The sequence below is a fragment of the Mercurialis annua genome, linkage group LG3 (assembly GCF_937616625.2).
Source record: "Mercurialis annua linkage group LG3, ddMerAnnu1.2, whole genome shotgun sequence".
In the NCBI taxonomy this organism is placed as follows: domain Eukaryota; kingdom Viridiplantae; phylum Streptophyta; class Magnoliopsida; order Malpighiales; family Euphorbiaceae; genus Mercurialis; species Mercurialis annua.
The window spans coordinates 4,661,149-4,679,872 of NC_065572.1; the positions used below are offsets into that span (position 1 = coordinate 4,661,149).

Consider the following 18,724-nt stretch of genomic DNA (forward strand, 5'->3'; position numbering starts at 1 on the left):
ACAACAAATTTAAAACGTTAACGTTAATTTTCCTCTCACTAACCAGTTGCTGTCTTACAACTACATGAACACAACTATAAAAATCACAGAAACTTTGAGGTTTTTGTTCAATTTTTATCGAAAAAATAATTACAAAGATCAAATCTGCAATATGGGTGCAGTAAAAGCAGCATTGGGTGATGCGGTTATAACGTTTATGTGGGTGTTTTGTTCGTCGATGTTCGGATTATTTACTGCACTTATAGCAACTGCACTTGGAGTTCAGAATTATGTTTTGGCGACGCTTTTTATTACTACGAATCTTGTTTTTGTTTTCGTGTTCTTGTTTGGTTTGATCGCTCAGTTGCTGGGTGGAGCTAGCTTTAATCCCACTGGTACTGCTGCATTTTATGCTGTTGGTGTCGGTAGTAATCATCTTTTTTCTATGGCTCTTCGATTTCCTGCTCAGGTATATAATTCATTCTTTACGTGCCATGGTTGATAGTTTTTGTGCAGCTTTGTTTAACAGTCTAGGGTGGAGTAGTAGAGACGAAACTCTCCCAAGTTCGAGCTCGACATTGAAGTTCGAAACTCGACTCGAATTCGATCAAATTTTATTTTGGGTATTCAAACTTAAATTCGATAAAACTCGATTTCGATTATCCAATTTTTTTAAAATTTATAAAGTTTAATATAGAAATAAAGATAATATAGTAAATATTTATTGTTATAAAAGATATAAAATTTAATTATGTTTTTGAGTTTATCGAATCGAATATTTTGATGTCTGAGTTTGACTCAAATATTTCATTCGAGCTCAATTGGGTATTAATCGAGCAGTACTTATTAGTTAGCTAAATTAGTTTTTATATTTTTTATTTAACAATTTTATTTTATTTTTTAAATAATTTTAATATATCTATTTTTATATTATATATCTAAATGCTTGAAAACTAAAATATAACATCAAGCTTAAAGAAGAAAATTAAAATGTATCATTCACCTCCTTTTAAAATTTATTTATAAAAATACTATAAAATTTTAAAAATTACACTTCATACTTAACCACTTCAACATTTTTTTTATTTTTTTTTACTTTTATTTAGAGAAATATTGCATTTATAAAAAAAACACCATAAATCATAAAAAAAAATACAACGTCGAAGTTTGTGACTGGCATCGAAATTTGGCAGGAGAATGTTCCGGTCAATGGCGATGCATACACAGTTAACACATGGCCAATATTTAGTATTCTTATTGTTAATTGGTGGACTGTTGACTGTACTATATGAGTGTTTTATAAGTATATCCTGACATTTTATTAGCGTATTTTTGGTGCTTTTTGGTGTATATTTGATTTTATTGAATGCCACGTATGAGTTTGTTTTAAGTGTTTATAAGGTTTTTTTAGGTGTTTTTTTTTATTTTTTATTTTCAATGTATTTCAGCATAATAATATTAAAAATAAATCAAAAGCCGGTTTACTTTTGATTGATTTTCAATCTATTTTTGAATTTTTTAATCCAACATTTGTAAACAAAAAATTTCCAATACTTCAAAAAATTGTTTATTCATACCAATATTTTCGTAAATAATTTTTTTCCGGATAATTTTGAAAAAAGGCCAATAATAAGAGAGTATTATTATTTATTATAAAATATGAAAATTCATTAACAATATGTTTAGTTGTCTACTAGTTAGAAAAAATCTATAATTTTAAGCAAGATCACGGGTTCGAGTCTTGTGAATGCAGAAAATCCCCACTGAAAAACTCACCCACCATGTTAGGTGCGCGACGCGGGTCGGATCCTAATTAGTCAGAGCGAAGCCTTGGAAACCGGATGGGATTATCAAAAAAAATCTAAAATTATAAAATATATCATCATATGTAATTTTTTTATATATTTTTGATAGTTTGATACCTTTATAAAATTTCCAATTATGTTTTTCTATTTTAATAAAGTAAGTTATTTTTATGATAATATAAATTTACTCAATTTAAACATTAACCATTAACATAGTTTAATTATTTCATAATATTATAAAATAAAAAATAATAATATAATCTTATAAAAATTAAAATAATAAATTAAAACAGTTTTTAAGTTTTAAATTTTTTGAATAAATAAAATTAATTAAATTATTAGATATAAATATAAAAGTAAAATTAATTAATTAAATAATCAACTAGATAAAGAAAAGTATAATGTGGTGGCTTCTTAATATACACAATTTTTTGTTTTTAATATTTTTTGACATCTAACAGAAAAACTAATTTTTATTTCTCCCTAAAATAATAACAATTTTTGAGAGAAAATAATTGAAATTTTCTTTTCTTTTATAATAAAAAAGAACTTTTCCTCTTATGCAACTTTTTATCAATACTACTGTATTATCTTTATCTTTATCATGACATTAGGATATAATTTACTTACATTTGTTAAATAATTAATAACAAAATTTACAGATCGTAAGTTTTGAATACTTCCATATAGAGTTATAATAAAATATAATTTTATTTTTAAGTAGAAAAAGAAAACTTTTTGACAAAAAAAAAGTAGAAAAAGAAAACTAATTTTATTCAAAAAAAGAAATTACTAAAAAAATAGAGATGGGGAGGTAGAGTTTTAGTAGGAAAAAAAACGGATCAAAAAGAACACAAAATCCTACACAAAAGTTGGCAAGATTTTGGCAAACTGTAAATCTTAAATCTTGAAGCTTATCTGGTTATCACTTACCATCTCACCCTTACCACCACTAATCTTCTTCTAATCTTGTTTTAATGAGTTAATTCATACCAGCTCTCTCCATTAACACAATTAAAGTTTTCTTCTTTTTAAATTCCAAATACCAACAAAACAAAAAGTTTACGAATAATTAAACATAAAATATTTTAATCATTAAAATCAGAGACTTTTTTTTAAGATTTTGATAGGAATTATCGATGGGTGCAATATCGGGGGCGATTGGTGATGGAGTTTTATCATTTATGTGGGTTTTTTGTTCATCGTTATTTGGGTTTTTGACAAGCCTTGTAGCGAATGCAATCGGCGTTCAAGATCAAGTTTATACCACCCTTTTTATTACTACTGTTATTGTGTTTGTGTTTCTGTTCTTGTTTGGTATAATTGGGTCGTTTATGGGTGGCGCTAGTTTTAATCCTACTGCTACTGCTACTTTTTATGCTGCTGGTGTTGGTGGCGATAATCTTTTCTCGTTGGCTCTTAAATTTCCTGCTCAGGTGATCTTGATTATGGCTTCAATTTTACAATTCTGTATTCGGATTATTTGTTCAACTGAATTTCGTTAAATTTGTTAGAATTTATTGGTAATGAGTATGACTGTGTTTGGTTTATTTATAATTATATTTGATAGCTCTATTTATTAATGTTGTAGAATTAGTCAATGTTTATGGAACAAATGAATAATAAAACGAATGAATGTATGAGTTTTTTTTTTGCCAGCACGAGTTTGGTCTAGTAGTTTAAGCCTCGGCCATCTTGGCCCCATGGTTGCGGGTTCAAACCCCGGCTATGCCTTTTTTAATAAATGGAGTGATTGGGAATGGGCTACTGGTCGTTATAGCCCAAAATTGCCAGGTATGTGGGTTTGCGGGCGGTGTGCATCCCGGAATTTGACAGTGATCCCGAGCTTCCTCTTGGGGTAGTGAGTCCTCGTGAAAAAAGTAGACTCTAGAGTAGAATTAAACCAAACAAGGGATAGTTTTTTGTTCGAATTCTTTATGAACTTGTCGAGGTATCTCGGATACAGCATTTTGTATTGCTTGCCTGTGTGAAACTAATTGATCTAAAATGACTCCTTGGAAGAAAAGACACTGCTTTATAATGATGTATCTTCTAGAGAACAGAATAATTTAACCCGTCTGAGGAATATTACTGATGATTGTTTAAAACTTGGTGGTTTGAGAAAATGTATTTCATGATAATTGATATTCTCTTGGCAGGCAGCGGGTGCTGTAGGTGGTGCATTGGCGATCTTGGAGGTGATTCCGTTGCAGTACAAGCACATGCTTGGAGGCCCAACATTGAAAGTTGACTTGCATACTGGAGCCATTGCCGAGGGGGTGCTAACCTTTTTAATCAGTTTTGCTGTTCTTTTAATCATCCTGAGAGGTCCACGAAACTCGATTCTCCAGAACTGGCTGATTGCTGTTGTGACCGTGGTATTAGTTGTTTCAGGTTCTAAATACACTGGCCCTTCCATGAATCCGGCTAATGTGAGTAGCTAAACTCTGTTTTCAATTTACTCAGTTATTGCATTTATTTTATCACTGTAGAGTTTTCTCAATCTTTCACATTATTTTTAATGATTTAAATAATTCTATTCTATAAATGCGTGCTTGTTAAGTGATTTAATTATAGTTGTTTTGTTTTATTTGTTGCGTAATAGTACTCCCTCCTACTATGATCCTCTTGCAATCAACTTGTTAAATACAATATTCTTCCAGCTCTAATCTTCTTGCGATCTGGCTTTAATCTTCTTTCGATCAACTTTTGTTGTTATTCTATTCACAATTTTGGTTAACTTGAAATATTTACTTTTTTCTTGTTATTTGCTTAAAATTAACCTTGTCGTATACTCCTCAATGTTTAACTTGTTATTTGTTTGAAAATCCTTATCCTCTAGCGCTCAGCCTTCATATAAACTAAATGTTAACTGATGACAAATGTTGCATATTTTCATGTCAATCGAGTACTCTTTGTTTTATGCTCTTACATGCTACCTTATTAATTGTATTTTACTCGAGAAAATTTTGATGGTTGACAATACCTTAATAAGAAAACTCTGCATCGGAGAAATTGGGACACTCGAATTGTTAACATGCTCTTTTCAGCTCTTCTTAGTTCATTTTCTGAGCTCATAACCGGTTTTTCTTTCTTCATATCGTGTCCCTATGCTTCTAATATTGAATTCGGAAAATACAAGATGAATATACCTCGGTCATTTTTTCAGTTGACTGTATAGTTTTTGTGTCCATCGTTCCGATGAATATGTAAATGATCATGAAAAGAATGATTACCTGCTATTTTTTCTTATATGTGTAGCTGATTCAAATATATATATGCTAATGATTTAATGTTTTGACAGGCTTTTGGGTGGGCATACATAAACAAATGGCACAACACATGGGAGCAATTCTATGTTTATTGGATTTGCCCTTTCGTCGGAGCAATATTGGCGGCTTGGGCCTTCCGCTTCGTATTCCCACCGCCGGCGGCGCCAAAACAGAAGAAAGCCTGAAAGACAGCTTCTGTTATTAGTTGATAGCTTGGGCGTTTCAACTGTAATAAACCAACTTTATTAGCCTTTCTTAATCATACCTCAATGTTTAGAGCATTCTTCATTTAAGCTGCTTGGAATGGTGGCAATTGGCAATATTTTCTCATCTTCCTTATTGCTTATTTTTCCTTTTCCTTATGTGATTTTGCTTCTTAAGAAAACTATTTTAAATATTTATTCAATTAATCAACTTTTAAAAATAAAAATAAATTTATAATTTAAAACATGTAAAATGAAAGTTTGTTTATTAATTTTGGACGGAGAAAATATTAATACAAGTTAAGCTAAGCTAAATTGTGTTGACCATCAAGTTTTGAGCTAAATTGTAGTAGTATTTACCATAAAAGCCAAAATTGCCGGAGGTTTATTCTGAAACTGGACTCAAAGGCATTAGAGTTTCCGTAGTTACTCAATATTTGTTGTGCCTATAATTCCTCAAAATTATTGTGGAGTTCGCATGAATGAAACTGCTTAAAGGAAGTAATAATCTAATCTAACCATTGTAATCCGAACTTTTAAATAACTATTCAGAATAATCTAAAATTATTGGCAAGAAAAAGTAGTTTTCCTGATACTGGAAAAAAAATATTTATGAAATTTCTAGATTAAAAAATACTAAAAAAATATCAAAACACACCAAAAAAATACCAAAAATACTCGTAAAATATACTTGAAAAACATTTAAAATACACTCATATGTAATAGTTAACAGAAAAACAGAGGTCAACAATGAGCATACCACCACCGGTCAGATATTTGTTTTATTCCAATTGTGTATTTTTAATATTTTAGGTGTTTTTTAAAGTAGTATTTTATAAATAAAATATGAAAAATAAATTAAAAATATTTAATAAATAGAAAACATAATTTTTTAAGCTTTGAATATTTTTTATAATTTTTTTTAGAAAAAGGTAACCAATATATTTTCTTAAAATTAATGTATTATATATACACACATATATATTTAATTAAAAATTATACAATAAAAAACATTTAAACTATAGCTCATCAATAAATAATTTTTTTAATTAAACAGAGATATATATATATTTTACTGGTTAATCATTTGCACCTTTGTTTAAGATCTACTCTAATCCTAATAATCTCCTCCAATATAAACAAATAAAAGTAACCAAATTACCAAACGCACAAACAGTAACTACCCCACTCCAAAACGACACATCACATTCTCCCTCCCTCCTTCATTCCCCACATTCCAATTTCAAATCCCATTCCCTTAACAAATTCCCTTCCCGTAAATTACAGATTCAATCAAAAAACAAGGAGAGCTGGATCCACTACAGGACCCAGCGCATTCCTTGAAGGCGACCGCCGCTTCCGCCTCCACCACTACCTCCGTCACCGTCGCATCCAACGGCCAGATCCGTTACCGTTCCCCTTCCTCCACCGAGCTTCTCGAGGCCTATTCCGCCTCCGCCAATAACCCCTCCTCCGCCGACGGAGCCTCCGCCACTTCTCCCACTCACGACAACATGAAGCGTCCGATGGTGCCGCGCTATGAGTCGCTGTCTGATAAGATCCACCGGCACCGGAGCTTGTTGTTAGTGGTTTCGATACCTGTTATGTTGATTTTGTTTGTTTTATTTGTTATGCCGAGTCGATCGCCGAGTGCTGTTGTGAAGGAATACGAGTTAGATAATTTAAATAGGAAAATGTCGCCGGCGTTGAGAGGTGGGAGGAGATATGCGGTTATTTTTGATGCCGGAAGCTCCGGTAGTAGAGTTCATGTTTATTGTTTTGATAAGAATATGGATCTTGTTCCCATGGGTAAAGATCTCGAGCTTTTTGTTCAGGTAATTTTCATTTTTTTAATAATTAGATTTAGGCTTAACCCCTGAAAAAAACCCCACCTTTCGACCCCCCTTCGTTTGCACCCTCACCTTTCAAAATCTCCAATTTTACCCAAATTATCACCTTTCATTTTCAATTGCACCCTAAAAGTATTAAATTGGGCTTTTGTCACTAAAAAAAGTTAAAATCGATACTTTATATTTTAATTCATGTTCTAAATAGTTCTTAATGTTTAAATTTCAACAATAAAACTATATTTAATGATATTTTTAATTGATTTATATTTTATATAAAAAAATTTAACTTTTAAAATTTTAGGAAATATGGTTTTATTGTTGAAATTTAAACATTGAGGACTATTTAGAATATGAATTAAAATATAAATTATCGATTTGAACTTTTTTATAGTGAAAAAGAGCTAATTTAATATTTTTAGGGTACAATTGAAAATGAAAGGTGGAAATTTGGGTAAAATTGGAGATTTTGAAAGGTGAGGGTGCAAATGAAGGGGGGTTGAAAGGTGAGGGGTTTTTCAGAGGATTTGCCTTAGATTTATGTGTACTTTAAGTTAGTTTTTGCTTATGTTTTTATGATTTTTCTTCATTTATATGCCTTTTTGAATTTAAATTAAAATTATATCCAATTAAGTTAATTTCAATTCAATTGAAATCCGGCTAATACAGTTTTTGTGTTTGGAAATGTTGCTTGTAGTTGATATCAATTCTTTCAACTTTAGGAAATAAATGATGCCATGGTAATATTATGTAGCATGAATTGGATTGTGCATGATCATCATTTGAGAACTGAACCTGAGCAACTATGAGGTTTCCAGACATGAGAATTAATGAAGTAGAATTATAATTGAATAAAAATGATTTGACTTGCAGTTTTGGGATATTTAAAAAAAGTGTAAGTAAATATTTTGATTAGGAATATTTTATTTTGATGTTTTCCTTTTCTTGTTAGATTAAAGGAGGGTTGAGCGCGTATGCAAGTGACCCACAAGCTGCAGCTAATTCGCTTTTTCCGTTGCTTGATAAGGCAGAAAGTGTTGTCCCTAAAGATCAACGGCCGACTACTCCTGTCAGAGTTGGGGTAATTGGCTAATTTGTAATGTAGTGATTTTCACTCTGTAGTTTCATTGTAATTAATGCAATCGGTTTTAATGTCTATATAGGCTACTGCTGGTTTAAGGGCATTGGGTGTTGATGCATCAGATAGAATATTAGATTCAGTAAGTCCTTTTTACATCACGTGGTATTTGTTTCTTTATTGTATTTATATGCTTTATCATAATCTTCTAACTAAAGATATTTTATCTTATATTTTTAGGTTAGGGATCTCCTGAGAGATAGGAGTCACCTGAAATTCGAGGATGATGGAGTTACTGTTCTTGATGGTTCTCAAGAAGGTTCTTATGAATGGGTATGGTGCAATGACTAGTTTAGCAATTTTCTGTTAAGGCCTTAAGTATTTTGTCAACAGTTCATGATACTAGTTATTTTTCAAATTATGCATTTATTTATTTCATATTTTTTATGTTTCTACAAATGAGTTTCTATTTCTATTTTGGCTATCATAATGAATATTGACCTTGAATCTGAGGTAACCTGTCTTTTTAATGCGTTCTGTATGACTGGACTAGAGGATGATAAGTAGGAGCAGCGGCAAACTGTTTGTTGATGTTGCTTGTTTCAGTTGAATAGTGGCAACATACATCTAGACTCAACAATCGCCAGTCTTTAAATTGGCTGATAGTTTCTTATAAAGATATCTTTCTCTGGTTTCTCTCTGTTAGTGTTTGTAACTAAGAATAGCAGATAGGGTTCGTTCAACTTTTCTATAAGATCCCTCTAGTGCCGGCAAGTGCCGTTGCACCATAGTTATAACATTGCAATTTTACTCCTACACAGAGTGATTTGGGATTATCTTATGACTTGAAAAAACGTTCTGTGCATTTCACACTCCAATTTTAGGCAAACATTAATTACATTGCATTCAAAAAGGTTGTGACCCAAATTACTTGACAGGTGACAATAAATTATCTATTAGGAAATTTGGGCAAGTCGTATTCAGATACAGTTGGAGTGGTTGATCTGGGTGGTGGATCTGTTCAAATGGCATATGCTATCTCTAAGGCAGATGCTGCAAAGGCCCCAAGGGTATCAGATGGAGAGGATACATATGTAAAAGAAATGCATTTGATGAATACTGATTATCACCTTTATGTCCACAGGTTCCTCTCTTTCTTCTAATAAATTGATATTGTGATTAGATTCTTGGATTTTTTTTATTCTGATGGGTTGTCATTTTGTTATATGAGTTTAAAAGAAAATTAAGCTGATTTTCTCAATGAACTTCCAATTGGCCATTAAGATCTTTGCACATTGGTTGATAAGGTTTTTCACAATTGCATTTGCAGTTACCTTAAGTATGGTTTATTAGCAGCTCGTGCTGAAATTTTGAAGGCGTCTGAAGATTCTGACAATGCATGCATCCCGAAAGGCTATGATGGTATGCAAAAAAAAGTTTTCAATTTTATGACTTCCTCCTCAATGAAACATCATTTTCATTTCTAGCTTCTGCTGCACAACAAGCAGAGTAAAAAATTGGTATGCTTTGGGTGATGTGAAAGATGTTTAGATAATGCCCATTGACAACAGTTAAGCACTCTTCAAAATATTACTTTTGGCTCACATATCTATGCAATGTCATCACTGTTTGGAAGTGCTGTTAATTATAAGTGTAGTGGGAACGAACTTGGTCATTTCTGTAACGGTATCACACTTTGGATGTTCTATTATCTAGTCCTATCACTATTTGCAATCAACTGGTTAGGGCTTCCAAATAACAAGTGATGTTTAACAGTGTTACTTTTTGACCATTGCCCCTGCTCCATTGTGTTCTTTCACACACACACAAACTTAGATGGCTTACGACATTTAGTTTGGCCGAGTGAAACTCTGATCATGTGTTCTCTTTTCTCCCTTGTATCAAAAAGGTATTTACAAATATGGAGGAGTGAACTATAAAGCATCAGCTACTCCTTCTGGTTCAAGTTTGGAAGGATGTAGAAGTCTTGCTTTAAAGGCTCTCAAAGTAAATGAATCAACATGTACTCACATGAAATGCACATTTGGGGGAATATGGAACGGTGGAGGTGGGGATGGACAAAAGAATTTGTTTGTCGCTTCATTCTTTTTTGACAGGGCTGCTGAGGTACTAATTTTGGTTTTCGTAGACATTTTCAAAAATTCAAAATTGTATATCCATTTTGGTATGCTAACAAAATAATTGATATGTAGGCTGGTTTTATTGATCCTGCTCAACCAGTCGCCACAGTTCATCCCGGGAATTTCGAGGAGGCAGCCAAGCGTGCTTGTGAATTGAAAATTGATGACGCAAAATCCACATATCCACGTGTAGAAGAGAGCAATCTGCCCTACTTATGCATGGATCTTGTGTACCAGTATACATTGCTTGTCGACGGATTCGGTAAGTTTTCATATCGATTGTGTGCTGATGATTGCTATTACTAGTGTTAGGATTCTAAACTTTTCTCATATGGTGATTTTTTGTGGATAGCTCTTGAACCTTGGCAACAAATTACATTAGTGAAGCAGGTCAAATACCGTGATTCCCGTGTTGAAGCAGCATGGCCACTAGGCAGTGCCATAGAGGCTCTGTCAGTGTCAAAATGATGGAAATTACAACTGATTTGAGTTGAATATGTGGCATCTGGTTCTTCGGCATTGGCAATTTTTTTGTCTACTAGATCTGCTGAGTTTATAACGGCGTTAGAAATTACCGGCAAATTTGAAATTGGATTATTACATCAAAATAATGAAAAAAGAAAAAAAGAAATAGCTCCATTTACATCTTCATTTGTAATTATGTTACAAAATGTTCTGATTTTTGATTTTTGAGAGAATCATTCAATTCAATTATTAGTTCATTTTGTTTGATGTGCCAAACAACACGAATGATTATACAACTGTATGTGAATTGTAATTCATGTGTCTCCCCGCATTTGCTCGATAGTATTCTTTCAGCCTGAGCCCTGTGATGCCTAGTCATTATTGTTCATTTTCACAATATTTTTACCGAAGATTTGGGTCATAGTGTTGAATTCATCAAATGGCAGGGATGTCAAAAATTATAAAAAAAGTAAAATGAAATGAATTAAGTTAATTTAGAAATAAATTTCAATTTTAAAACAAGCAAAAGATTAATCCGGTTCTTGAATTCGTGTTTCGAGGTCAAATCAGTCGCTTTTAACTTTTTAAGTTGATTAGATTTTCAAACTTATAATTTAAGTTAAATGAATCATTTTTTAATCTTTTTAGTCAACTAGATCTCTTTTTTTTTTTTAGGTCAAGTAGCTCCTAATCCATACATCTCAAATGTGTGAATTATTTGATCTTAAGACATAAAATTTGAGATCTATTTCATTCAAAACACAAGTTTGCGGATCTAATTGAGTAAAAAACAGTTTAGACTGAGTTATTTGATCTCGAGATATAAGTTCGAAGCTAGGTTGACCATTTGTTCATTTAAAACCAATCTGGACTAGACCAGTGCAGTTGAAGTTCATAGACATGCCTACTTGGCGCGGTCATTAAGCGCACACAAGCAAATCGAGGGAACTGGCGAGCAATTTTCAAAACTCGAACTACCGTAATACTGAGTTCAAAGTCTGAACACAAATACCGTTCTATATTCATTCAGTCATTTTCACAAACAGGTTGTGCTCAATTCACTCCTCCATCCATATTTTTATGCTTTGCTTTAGAAGTTATTCAATCAATCACTAGAAATGAGAGTTACCAGAATCATAACTTCAAACATAAAGAAATTCTCAATTTTATACTCCAATAATTCCCTTCTCATTTCACCTCATGTAGAACAACAAAACCTTCATTATGCAATTTCCACCATTAAAACCGCTATCACAAACCCCTTTAGTTCCAATTTCCCTGTCCCTTTCTCTTCAACAAATCTTGAAACCCCACCAAAAATTTCAAATAACCATGAGGAATTGTCTAGTGAGACTGATCATAGTGATTCTAATAATGACGACGACGACGACGATAACATTAGGCGGTTGAAGTTAAAAAATGATGATAGTTTTGTTAAAGATGTGAAAACCGTTGTGAATGTACTAAATCAGTTGAGTGGCAATCCTGTGGAAATGAAAAACAAGATTGAACAATGTGGAGTTAAGGTCACACATGAGTTAGTCACAGAGGTTTTGTCTAGAGTAAGAAATGACTGGGAGGCTGCATTTACTTTCTTTCTGTGGGCTGGTAAGCAGCCGGGCTATTCGCATTCGGTGAGCGAATATCATTCCATGATTTCCATTCTTGCGAAAATGAGAAAATTCGACACAGCCTGGTCGTTGATTGATGAGATGCGAGGAGTTAAGACGGGTATCTCTCTTGTTACACCTCAGACTTTGCTTATTATGATTAGGAGATATTGTGCTGTACATGATGTTGCTAGAGCTATAAATACTTTTTATGCGTATAAGCGGTTTAAATTTGATAGGGGTATTGATGAATTTCAGTCTCTTTTATCTGCTCTTTGTCGTTACAAGAATGTTCAAGATGCTGAGCATTTGATGTTTTGTAATAAAGATGTTTTCCCGTTTAATACCAAGAGTTTTAATATTGTGCTCAATGGGTGGTGTAATGTGATTGGTAGTCCTCGTGAAGCTGAGAGAGTATGGGGGGAAATGTGCAAGAGGCGTATTAGTTATGATGTTGTGTCGTATGCGAGTATTATATCTTGTTACTCAAAGGCGGGTAATCTTTATAAAGTGCTTAAGCTGTATGATCGGATAAAGGAGATGGGTATTCAAGCAGATAGGAAGGTTTACAATGCTGTTATCCATGCTCTTGCAAAAGGTAGACATGTCAAAGAAGCTATCAATCTCATGAAGACAATGGAAGAGAATGGTATTACTCCTAATACTGTCACGTACAATTCACTGATCAGACCATTATGTAAGGCACAGAAATTGGATGAGGCTAGAGGGGTCTTTGATGAGATGTTACAGCGTGGTCACTCTCCAACTGTACAGACTTATCATGCATTCTTTCGTAAATTAAGGACAGGGGATGAAGTGTTTGCTCTCTTGAAGAGTATGAGAAAGATAGGCTGCCAGCCAATTATTGATACTTACATTATGTTGATTAGAAAATTTTGTCGATGGCGTCAGTTTGATGATGTCTTTAAGGTGTGGAATGAGATGAGTGAGAATGGCATAGGTCCTGATCGTAGCTCATATATTGTGCTGATACATGGACTCTTCTTAAATGGGAAGTTGGAGGAAGCATATAAATACTATGCAGATATGTTGGGAAAACATTTATTGCCAGAGCCTAAGATAGATGAGATGCTTCAAACTTGGTTTTCCAATAAGCAAATAGCTGAATGTCAAGTGAAAGAATTGAAAGGTGATCAATTTGATTGCAGTCCATCAGGCAGGCAAAATAGAGCAACCTCTAGTAGATTTAATCATGAGAAGGATTTTATCCAGCAAACTGATACTAGAACAGTTGTAAGAGAACGAGGATTTTCCTTGGGTCAGTAGTTTTCATGCAACAGTAGGTCTAAATAGCTGGTGGTTCGCACATTCAACAACTTGCAGCATCAAATACTCCATGAACTAATACAGGTGCATATTACATTGTCGTGAGTTCTTAGGGTCTTAGTGGAAAAAAGGCCATACTACATTGTTGTGAGTATCGCAAAGCAGTCAACAACATTTTCACAAATCGGACTTGGGCAAAGATATAGAAGTGGCAACTAATGTAATTGATAGTCCAAATATAATGTATTGATACATGCTACTAAGAAAAGGTGTGATAATAATGACACTCTCAGAGGCTATGTTTTTTGTGTCAATATTGCTTGCTTCAGCTGTTCACTCATAGGGTAAAAGCAATATTGATCATTCACTTTTTAATGCTTGTGGGAAGTGGCATTGTGGCGATCAGTTTGTAATAGTCTCATCTTGACGCTGGTGGTTTTGTATTTCGTCAATCCTTGAGGTATGTTAATTCAACAGCCGATTTGAAAGTTGTTAGAATTTAACCAATGCTTCATGGGTGTGAAGTTCTCAATTGAGCAATGTGATCATTTTTGGTGACAGGAACTCATGGCTAAGCTGTGAATTTGGTTATCTTTTCTGGTTTCCTGGGCTAATATTTTCTCTTTTCAGTTGCAGTTGCTGATCAGTTTTGTGCTTTCCCTGTCTAATGATGTAGGTTTTTTATTTATACCTAGTTGCCTTAAGTAATAGGCTAGTTTATTCAACTTATAATAGTGCTTGTACACACTCTTTTGTAACACAGAAGAAATTCTGTTGCTTGATCTATTGCTACGCAAATTTCAATTTATTTCCTGCTTTTTCTGGGTGGTGTGTATTAGAAACTTCTTTCTTATTGGTGTTTTCCTTCAACTTACTCTGCATAAAAGTTCTTTGGTTCAGAAGTAGTGTATGTCCTAATAGTAGCACGTGGTTTAAGGAGAAAAAAGAGCAATACCCTGGTTTGTCAGTTTGTTAGAAAATGGTTATGTAGAAGAAGATTAGAACATAAAATTTGAATGAATAATGAGATGTGTCTACCTAGCATTGAGATTGAAACTGATGGTCTTTCTACAGCCTGCAAGTTTTTTAAAGACTTTGGTTTCAATAGATGAAAACTATATAACTGAGGGACTGTACACTTTAAGCAATTACCATAGGGTATTTATGCACTGGATTCAGTTCTCATTCTTTATCTATGATTCTTTCTCTATTTTCTGGATGATCATTTTGCATAGCTTGAGCAACTTTGCATCATCTCATATTTCACCAAACTGATTTAAAGAATTTCCGTGTCATTTCAGTTATCATTTAATATATTGCTGGTTAATTTGTTATATCAATTTTCTTGTGAGAGCTCAGCTCGAGTCTGTCTGAGGCAATCAGAATGTATCAGTGATTCACTATAACCTCAAGGCTGATCACCAATTCAACTGCCAGAGTCTTCTAGAATGCGTTATTTAGCGAAAAAATTCTGTTACAACTTACAACCACTCTGGGACAATAAAGAACTGAAATGATGAAAATGTGGATGTCTTTTGATGAAATACTCATGCATGCTAAGTAGGAAAAGAAAGTTTTAGTTGTTCTTCCAGTTTATTTTTCTTGGCGGATGCCAGCTTCTAATTGGAGAAGACTTGAACTTCTGTGGAAATCGAATATAGAGCATAATCGTCATTCCATTTTTATTGGCCTGACATGGAGATCAGTGATGTATCTTATTGCAGAATGAAGGTTCAGCACAGTTCAGTTGAGGTAGAGTTGATGTTTGGTGATGCTTGTATCTATAATTTTTCATTTGTATTGAGTCAACAGGCTTAAACCTGTGCTTCATTGCGTTTATGTGTTGATAGAAAATGAATAGCAGCCATTGACAATTTTTATTTGATAAATACATATTTTTGACAAAAACTGCAGTTTTTCACCATGCATCATATTAGGTATAACTATCTTGTATATTCTGGTTCTATAAGTATAGTGCACTCCATGATTCTTGCTTAGCTGAAAATGATATGCTAGCTCAATTTCCTTATGGGTCTTTAGCCAAGAGAATAATAGACAATAATCCACACATGCATCTTCTAGGTTAGGCCTAACTCACTATGCAGTGTCTGAAATTGGAAATCTGGTGCATTGTCATTTGACATGAGATAGCTACAATCTAGCTAGCTATTAGATTAGGTGAACTACACGTGGAAAACTACAGGGGGTCATAATCAAGACTTTTTTTTATTTTTCATGGTTGAAAACCTGCTATAGCTATTACATGCTTGCAGCTTGCCATATTATGACTTTTTTGTTTTTAAGTTTTTCATAGTTGAAATTCTGGCAGCTGTTACATGCTTGCCATGCCTTTTGACTAGTCTAACATATTTTAATATTGATTTCCAGTCAAATCCTCCTATAGCCTGATGTAACATTGATAACCAATCAAAATTATCAAATGTTCGGCCAGGGTATGAATTCAAGCTGCAGGGTGCTTGGTGCGGTTGGCTGGAAATAAAAGGTAGAATCAAATCCTCTACTGTTTTATAAATTAATCGAGATTATGATGTGTAAGTAGATAGAATTAAGGCATGTTAAAGGAAATGCGGGTTTAGGATAAGGATTGTATCATTGGTTTTAAGGAAGTTTTCATTGATTAAGTTATCATTATCATATCTACCTTTTTAGGGAAAAAGTGTCTGTTATTGCATTTTTTTTCTGCAGGTAAGTTGGAAGTCAAGAGTCCGAAAACTCGGTGGAGAGTAGCTTTTGACCAATAAGGTCATTACCCTTAACTTTCTTGATCTATCTAAAAGTTGAGGAACTTAGACAAATCTTATAGACTATACTTTGTCAAGGTGGAACTTAAATTTCATGATTAATATTAATATATTGCATAATTAGCATGTGGGCATTTGTGTTTCAGCCGAACAAGTAACCTCAAGCTTATGGAAAAGGAGAGAAGAATCATTCAAAATCTCAGGTACTTATATTTTTGCATCATACATGACATAATGTTCACAGCAAAAAAAATCCTATTCTTTGCATGATAACAAACATAAAGTTAAATTCCATGAACCAAACAAAAGCATCTTTGAAGGATAAATATAAAGTCTAAGGAGTTGTGGATAATCATGAAACTTTTTTTGATTATATTTATACCTAAAACTCTTTAGCATATACTCCCAAAATCCTATCAACTATATCTACACATTGATTCCAAATTGACACAACTTTCTTTTTTTGCTCAACAACCCTTTTGGCCTTATTGCATTGTGGAAATATCCCCATACTTAGGGAACTTCCTCTTTTTTTCTTTATTTTTCTTTTCTCTGAGTGTGTCGTGGTTGTTTAATAGCCAAGACTCGAGAGGCCTTTACCATACTGAGGAAAAACTAAAAATCAACATGTTTTAGCTAATTATTTGGCCATCAAATTTAAAAATTGAAATATTGCTGTTGAAGTCGAAAAATCGTATGAATAATTCAAATATTTGATATAATCGGATTCATTATACTAAAACAAACTTTGTTTTTGAACTATGTTTTAATAAAGGATTTTGAGTCCGACTTACTCGAAGTTTATATATTGCTGAAGATGCTGACAAAATTTGTGTCATTCTTAGAAAGAGTAATGAGTAGGCTTGTTTTGGGATTATGACTCACATTATTGTGAAATGGAAATCTTTTAGTTTGGTATATTTTACTATGACTAACTAAAAAACACACGCCTATAAAGTGCACTGTATTTGGCATCCAACAAAGGTTCATTTTGCCCCTTGAATTTGCCTCAAAAATCAAATAAATCCAAACTCGTGGTTTTGGACAAAAACACTCTCGAAATGAGTGTTTTTTTTCGTTTTGCCCCTCATCTCCAATTTTTATATCACGCTCCAATTTGTAAATCATAGATTTTGAAGATGTTTTTGTCTCAAACTACGGATTTGATCTTATTTGATCTTTTGTACCAAGTTTGAGGGGAAAATGAACCTTTTTTCATTTGGCGGCACATACCTATGCTCAAAATTACGTGAGAATGCTCCACTATTAATTGAATCTAGTATAAAAAATTAATTTTAGGTGTCCGATACATTAAAATAGCAAATTCAGTCGACTCTAATCTAATGTGAATGCTAATGTGTTGAAACTAATTAAATTAACAACTTAAAAACAAACATAAAACTATAATTAACCATTTTATAAAAGACTTTATAATCATATGGAGAGAGTTTCGTCACCACGTGCATCTTTTTCTTTATTACTGCCATGAGGGAGGATTAAGGATAAAATTAATTAAAAACTAATTTCAATGCAGTTGACAGATCATGTGTAGTTGAGAGTTAGAGTTTTCAACTACTACCATTTACATTGCTTGATAGTATTAATTAATCTCATTTGTGTCCACAAATTAATTTTTGCACATTTTTATTTTAGTTCATGTGACAATTAGTTAATGTAATTATTGTAATTTTGATGTTTAGAGTCACCAAATTGTTACTCATTTTGGAGTACAATGTCAGAATTAAAAAAGTTGTTACTTATAGAAAAAAACGTGCATATTTTATGGTAGCATGGTTTGCAAGGGTGAGGAGGACCACGCCGAGCCGCATAACTTGAATTACAAGTCAAATTTAATTGAAATGTGTACACATTTAGAGTTATTTAGTAACTAAAATCACATTTTTCAGTTAAAAGTTGTGTATTGGTTGAAAATGTAGTTAAATTTTGTATTATATAGTTTTCTGGGTATAATTTTTTGTTATACATACTTACTATGATAAAAAAAAATTGATTTTTATGTATCAATTTCAGTATGAATGCAATGAACAGGGAGGGCATCATCTTCAACTTTATAGTCTGCTCTTTTAACTTTATCTTATTTAAGAAAGCCAATAATGTTGGCGCATGCAATTAGGTTATAAATTATTACCTTAAACTAACCAATAATTATTCTTGAATGAGTTGTTTATTTTTACATTTTGTCCCTCATTTTAAACAACGCATGCTCCAGACCTTATATTAAATTAAATTGAGCATTATCAACCTCATTCTCACA

At 32.8% G+C, this 18,724-nt stretch overlaps 3 protein-coding genes across 5 annotated transcripts; all 3 read left to right on the top strand.

Moving 5' to 3' along the window:
• Positions 1–2: 2 nt before the first annotated feature.
• LOC126675137 (aquaporin SIP1-2-like) lies at positions 3–5,418 on the top strand. Of its 2 annotated transcripts, none has more exons than XM_050369733.2 (3): positions 3–448; positions 3,944–4,216; positions 5,089–5,418. In XM_050369733.2, exons 1-3 carry the CDS (start codon positions 65–67, stop codon positions 5,239–5,241), a joined length of 810 nt encoding a protein of 269 aa, XP_050225690.1. In that variant the 5' UTR covers positions 3–64; the 3' UTR covers positions 5,242–5,418. The 2 variants fall into 2 exon arrangements, with proteins under 2 accessions (XP_050225690.1, XP_050225691.1); XM_050369734.2 differs by lacking the exon at positions 3–448 and adding an exon at positions 2,590–3,220.
• Positions 5,419–6,422: 1,004 nt separating this feature from the next.
• Positions 6,423–11,050, top strand: LOC126671819 (apyrase 2-like). Its single transcript, XM_050365626.2, has 9 exons — positions 6,423–7,094; positions 8,059–8,187; positions 8,270–8,326; positions 8,425–8,517; positions 9,123–9,328; positions 9,515–9,606; positions 10,094–10,311; positions 10,398–10,587; positions 10,678–11,050. The coding sequence occupies exons 1-9, from the start codon at positions 6,774–6,776 to the stop codon at positions 10,791–10,793; spliced, it is 1,422 nt and encodes a 473-aa protein (XP_050221583.1). The 5' UTR covers positions 6,423–6,773; the 3' UTR covers positions 10,794–11,050.
• Positions 11,051–11,475: 425 nt separating this feature from the next.
• Positions 11,476–18,521, top strand: LOC126671817 (pentatricopeptide repeat-containing protein At5g15010, mitochondrial). 2 transcript variants are annotated; one of them, XM_056105275.1, is made up of 4 exons: positions 11,476–14,147; positions 15,304–15,439; positions 16,076–16,450; positions 16,596–18,521. In XM_056105275.1, the coding sequence occupies exon 1, from the start codon at positions 11,909–11,911 to the stop codon at positions 13,685–13,687; it is 1,779 nt and encodes a 592-aa protein (XP_055961250.1). In that variant the 5' UTR covers positions 11,476–11,908; the 3' UTR covers positions 13,688–14,147; positions 15,304–15,439; positions 16,076–16,450; positions 16,596–18,521. The 2 variants fall into 2 exon arrangements, with proteins under 2 accessions (XP_055961250.1, XP_050221582.1); XM_050365625.2 differs by lacking the exons at positions 15,304–15,439; positions 16,076–16,450; positions 16,596–18,521 and adding an exon at positions 14,249–14,540.
• Positions 18,522–18,724: the final 203 nt, after the last annotated feature.

Bases quoted from the DNA above. Each gene is read 5' to 3' on its own strand.
- LOC126671817 (XM_056105275.1), top strand. From the start codon at position 11,909: ATGAGAGTTACCAGAATCATAACTTCAAACATAAAGAAATTCTCAATT.
- LOC126671819 (XM_050365626.2), top strand. From the start codon at position 6,774: ATGAAGCGTCCGATGGTGCCGCGCTATGAGTCGCTGTCTGATAAGATC. The intron at 7,095-8,058 runs GTAATTTTCATT...TTTTCTTGTTAG, and splicing joins ATCTCGAGCTTTTTGTTCAG to ATTAAAGGAGGGTTGAGCGC. The intron at 9,329-9,514 runs GTTCCTCTCTTT...TTGCATTTGCAG, and splicing joins TATCACCTTTATGTCCACAG to TTACCTTAAGTATGGTTTAT.
- LOC126675137 (XM_050369733.2), top strand. From the start codon at position 65: ATGAACACAACTATAAAAATCACAGAAACTTTGAGGTTTTTGTTCAAT. The intron at 449-3,943 runs GTATATAATTCA...TTCTCTTGGCAG, and splicing joins CTCTTCGATTTCCTGCTCAG to GCAGCGGGTGCTGTAGGTGG. The intron at 4,217-5,088 runs GTGAGTAGCTAA...ATGTTTTGACAG, and splicing joins CTTCCATGAATCCGGCTAAT to GCTTTTGGGTGGGCATACAT.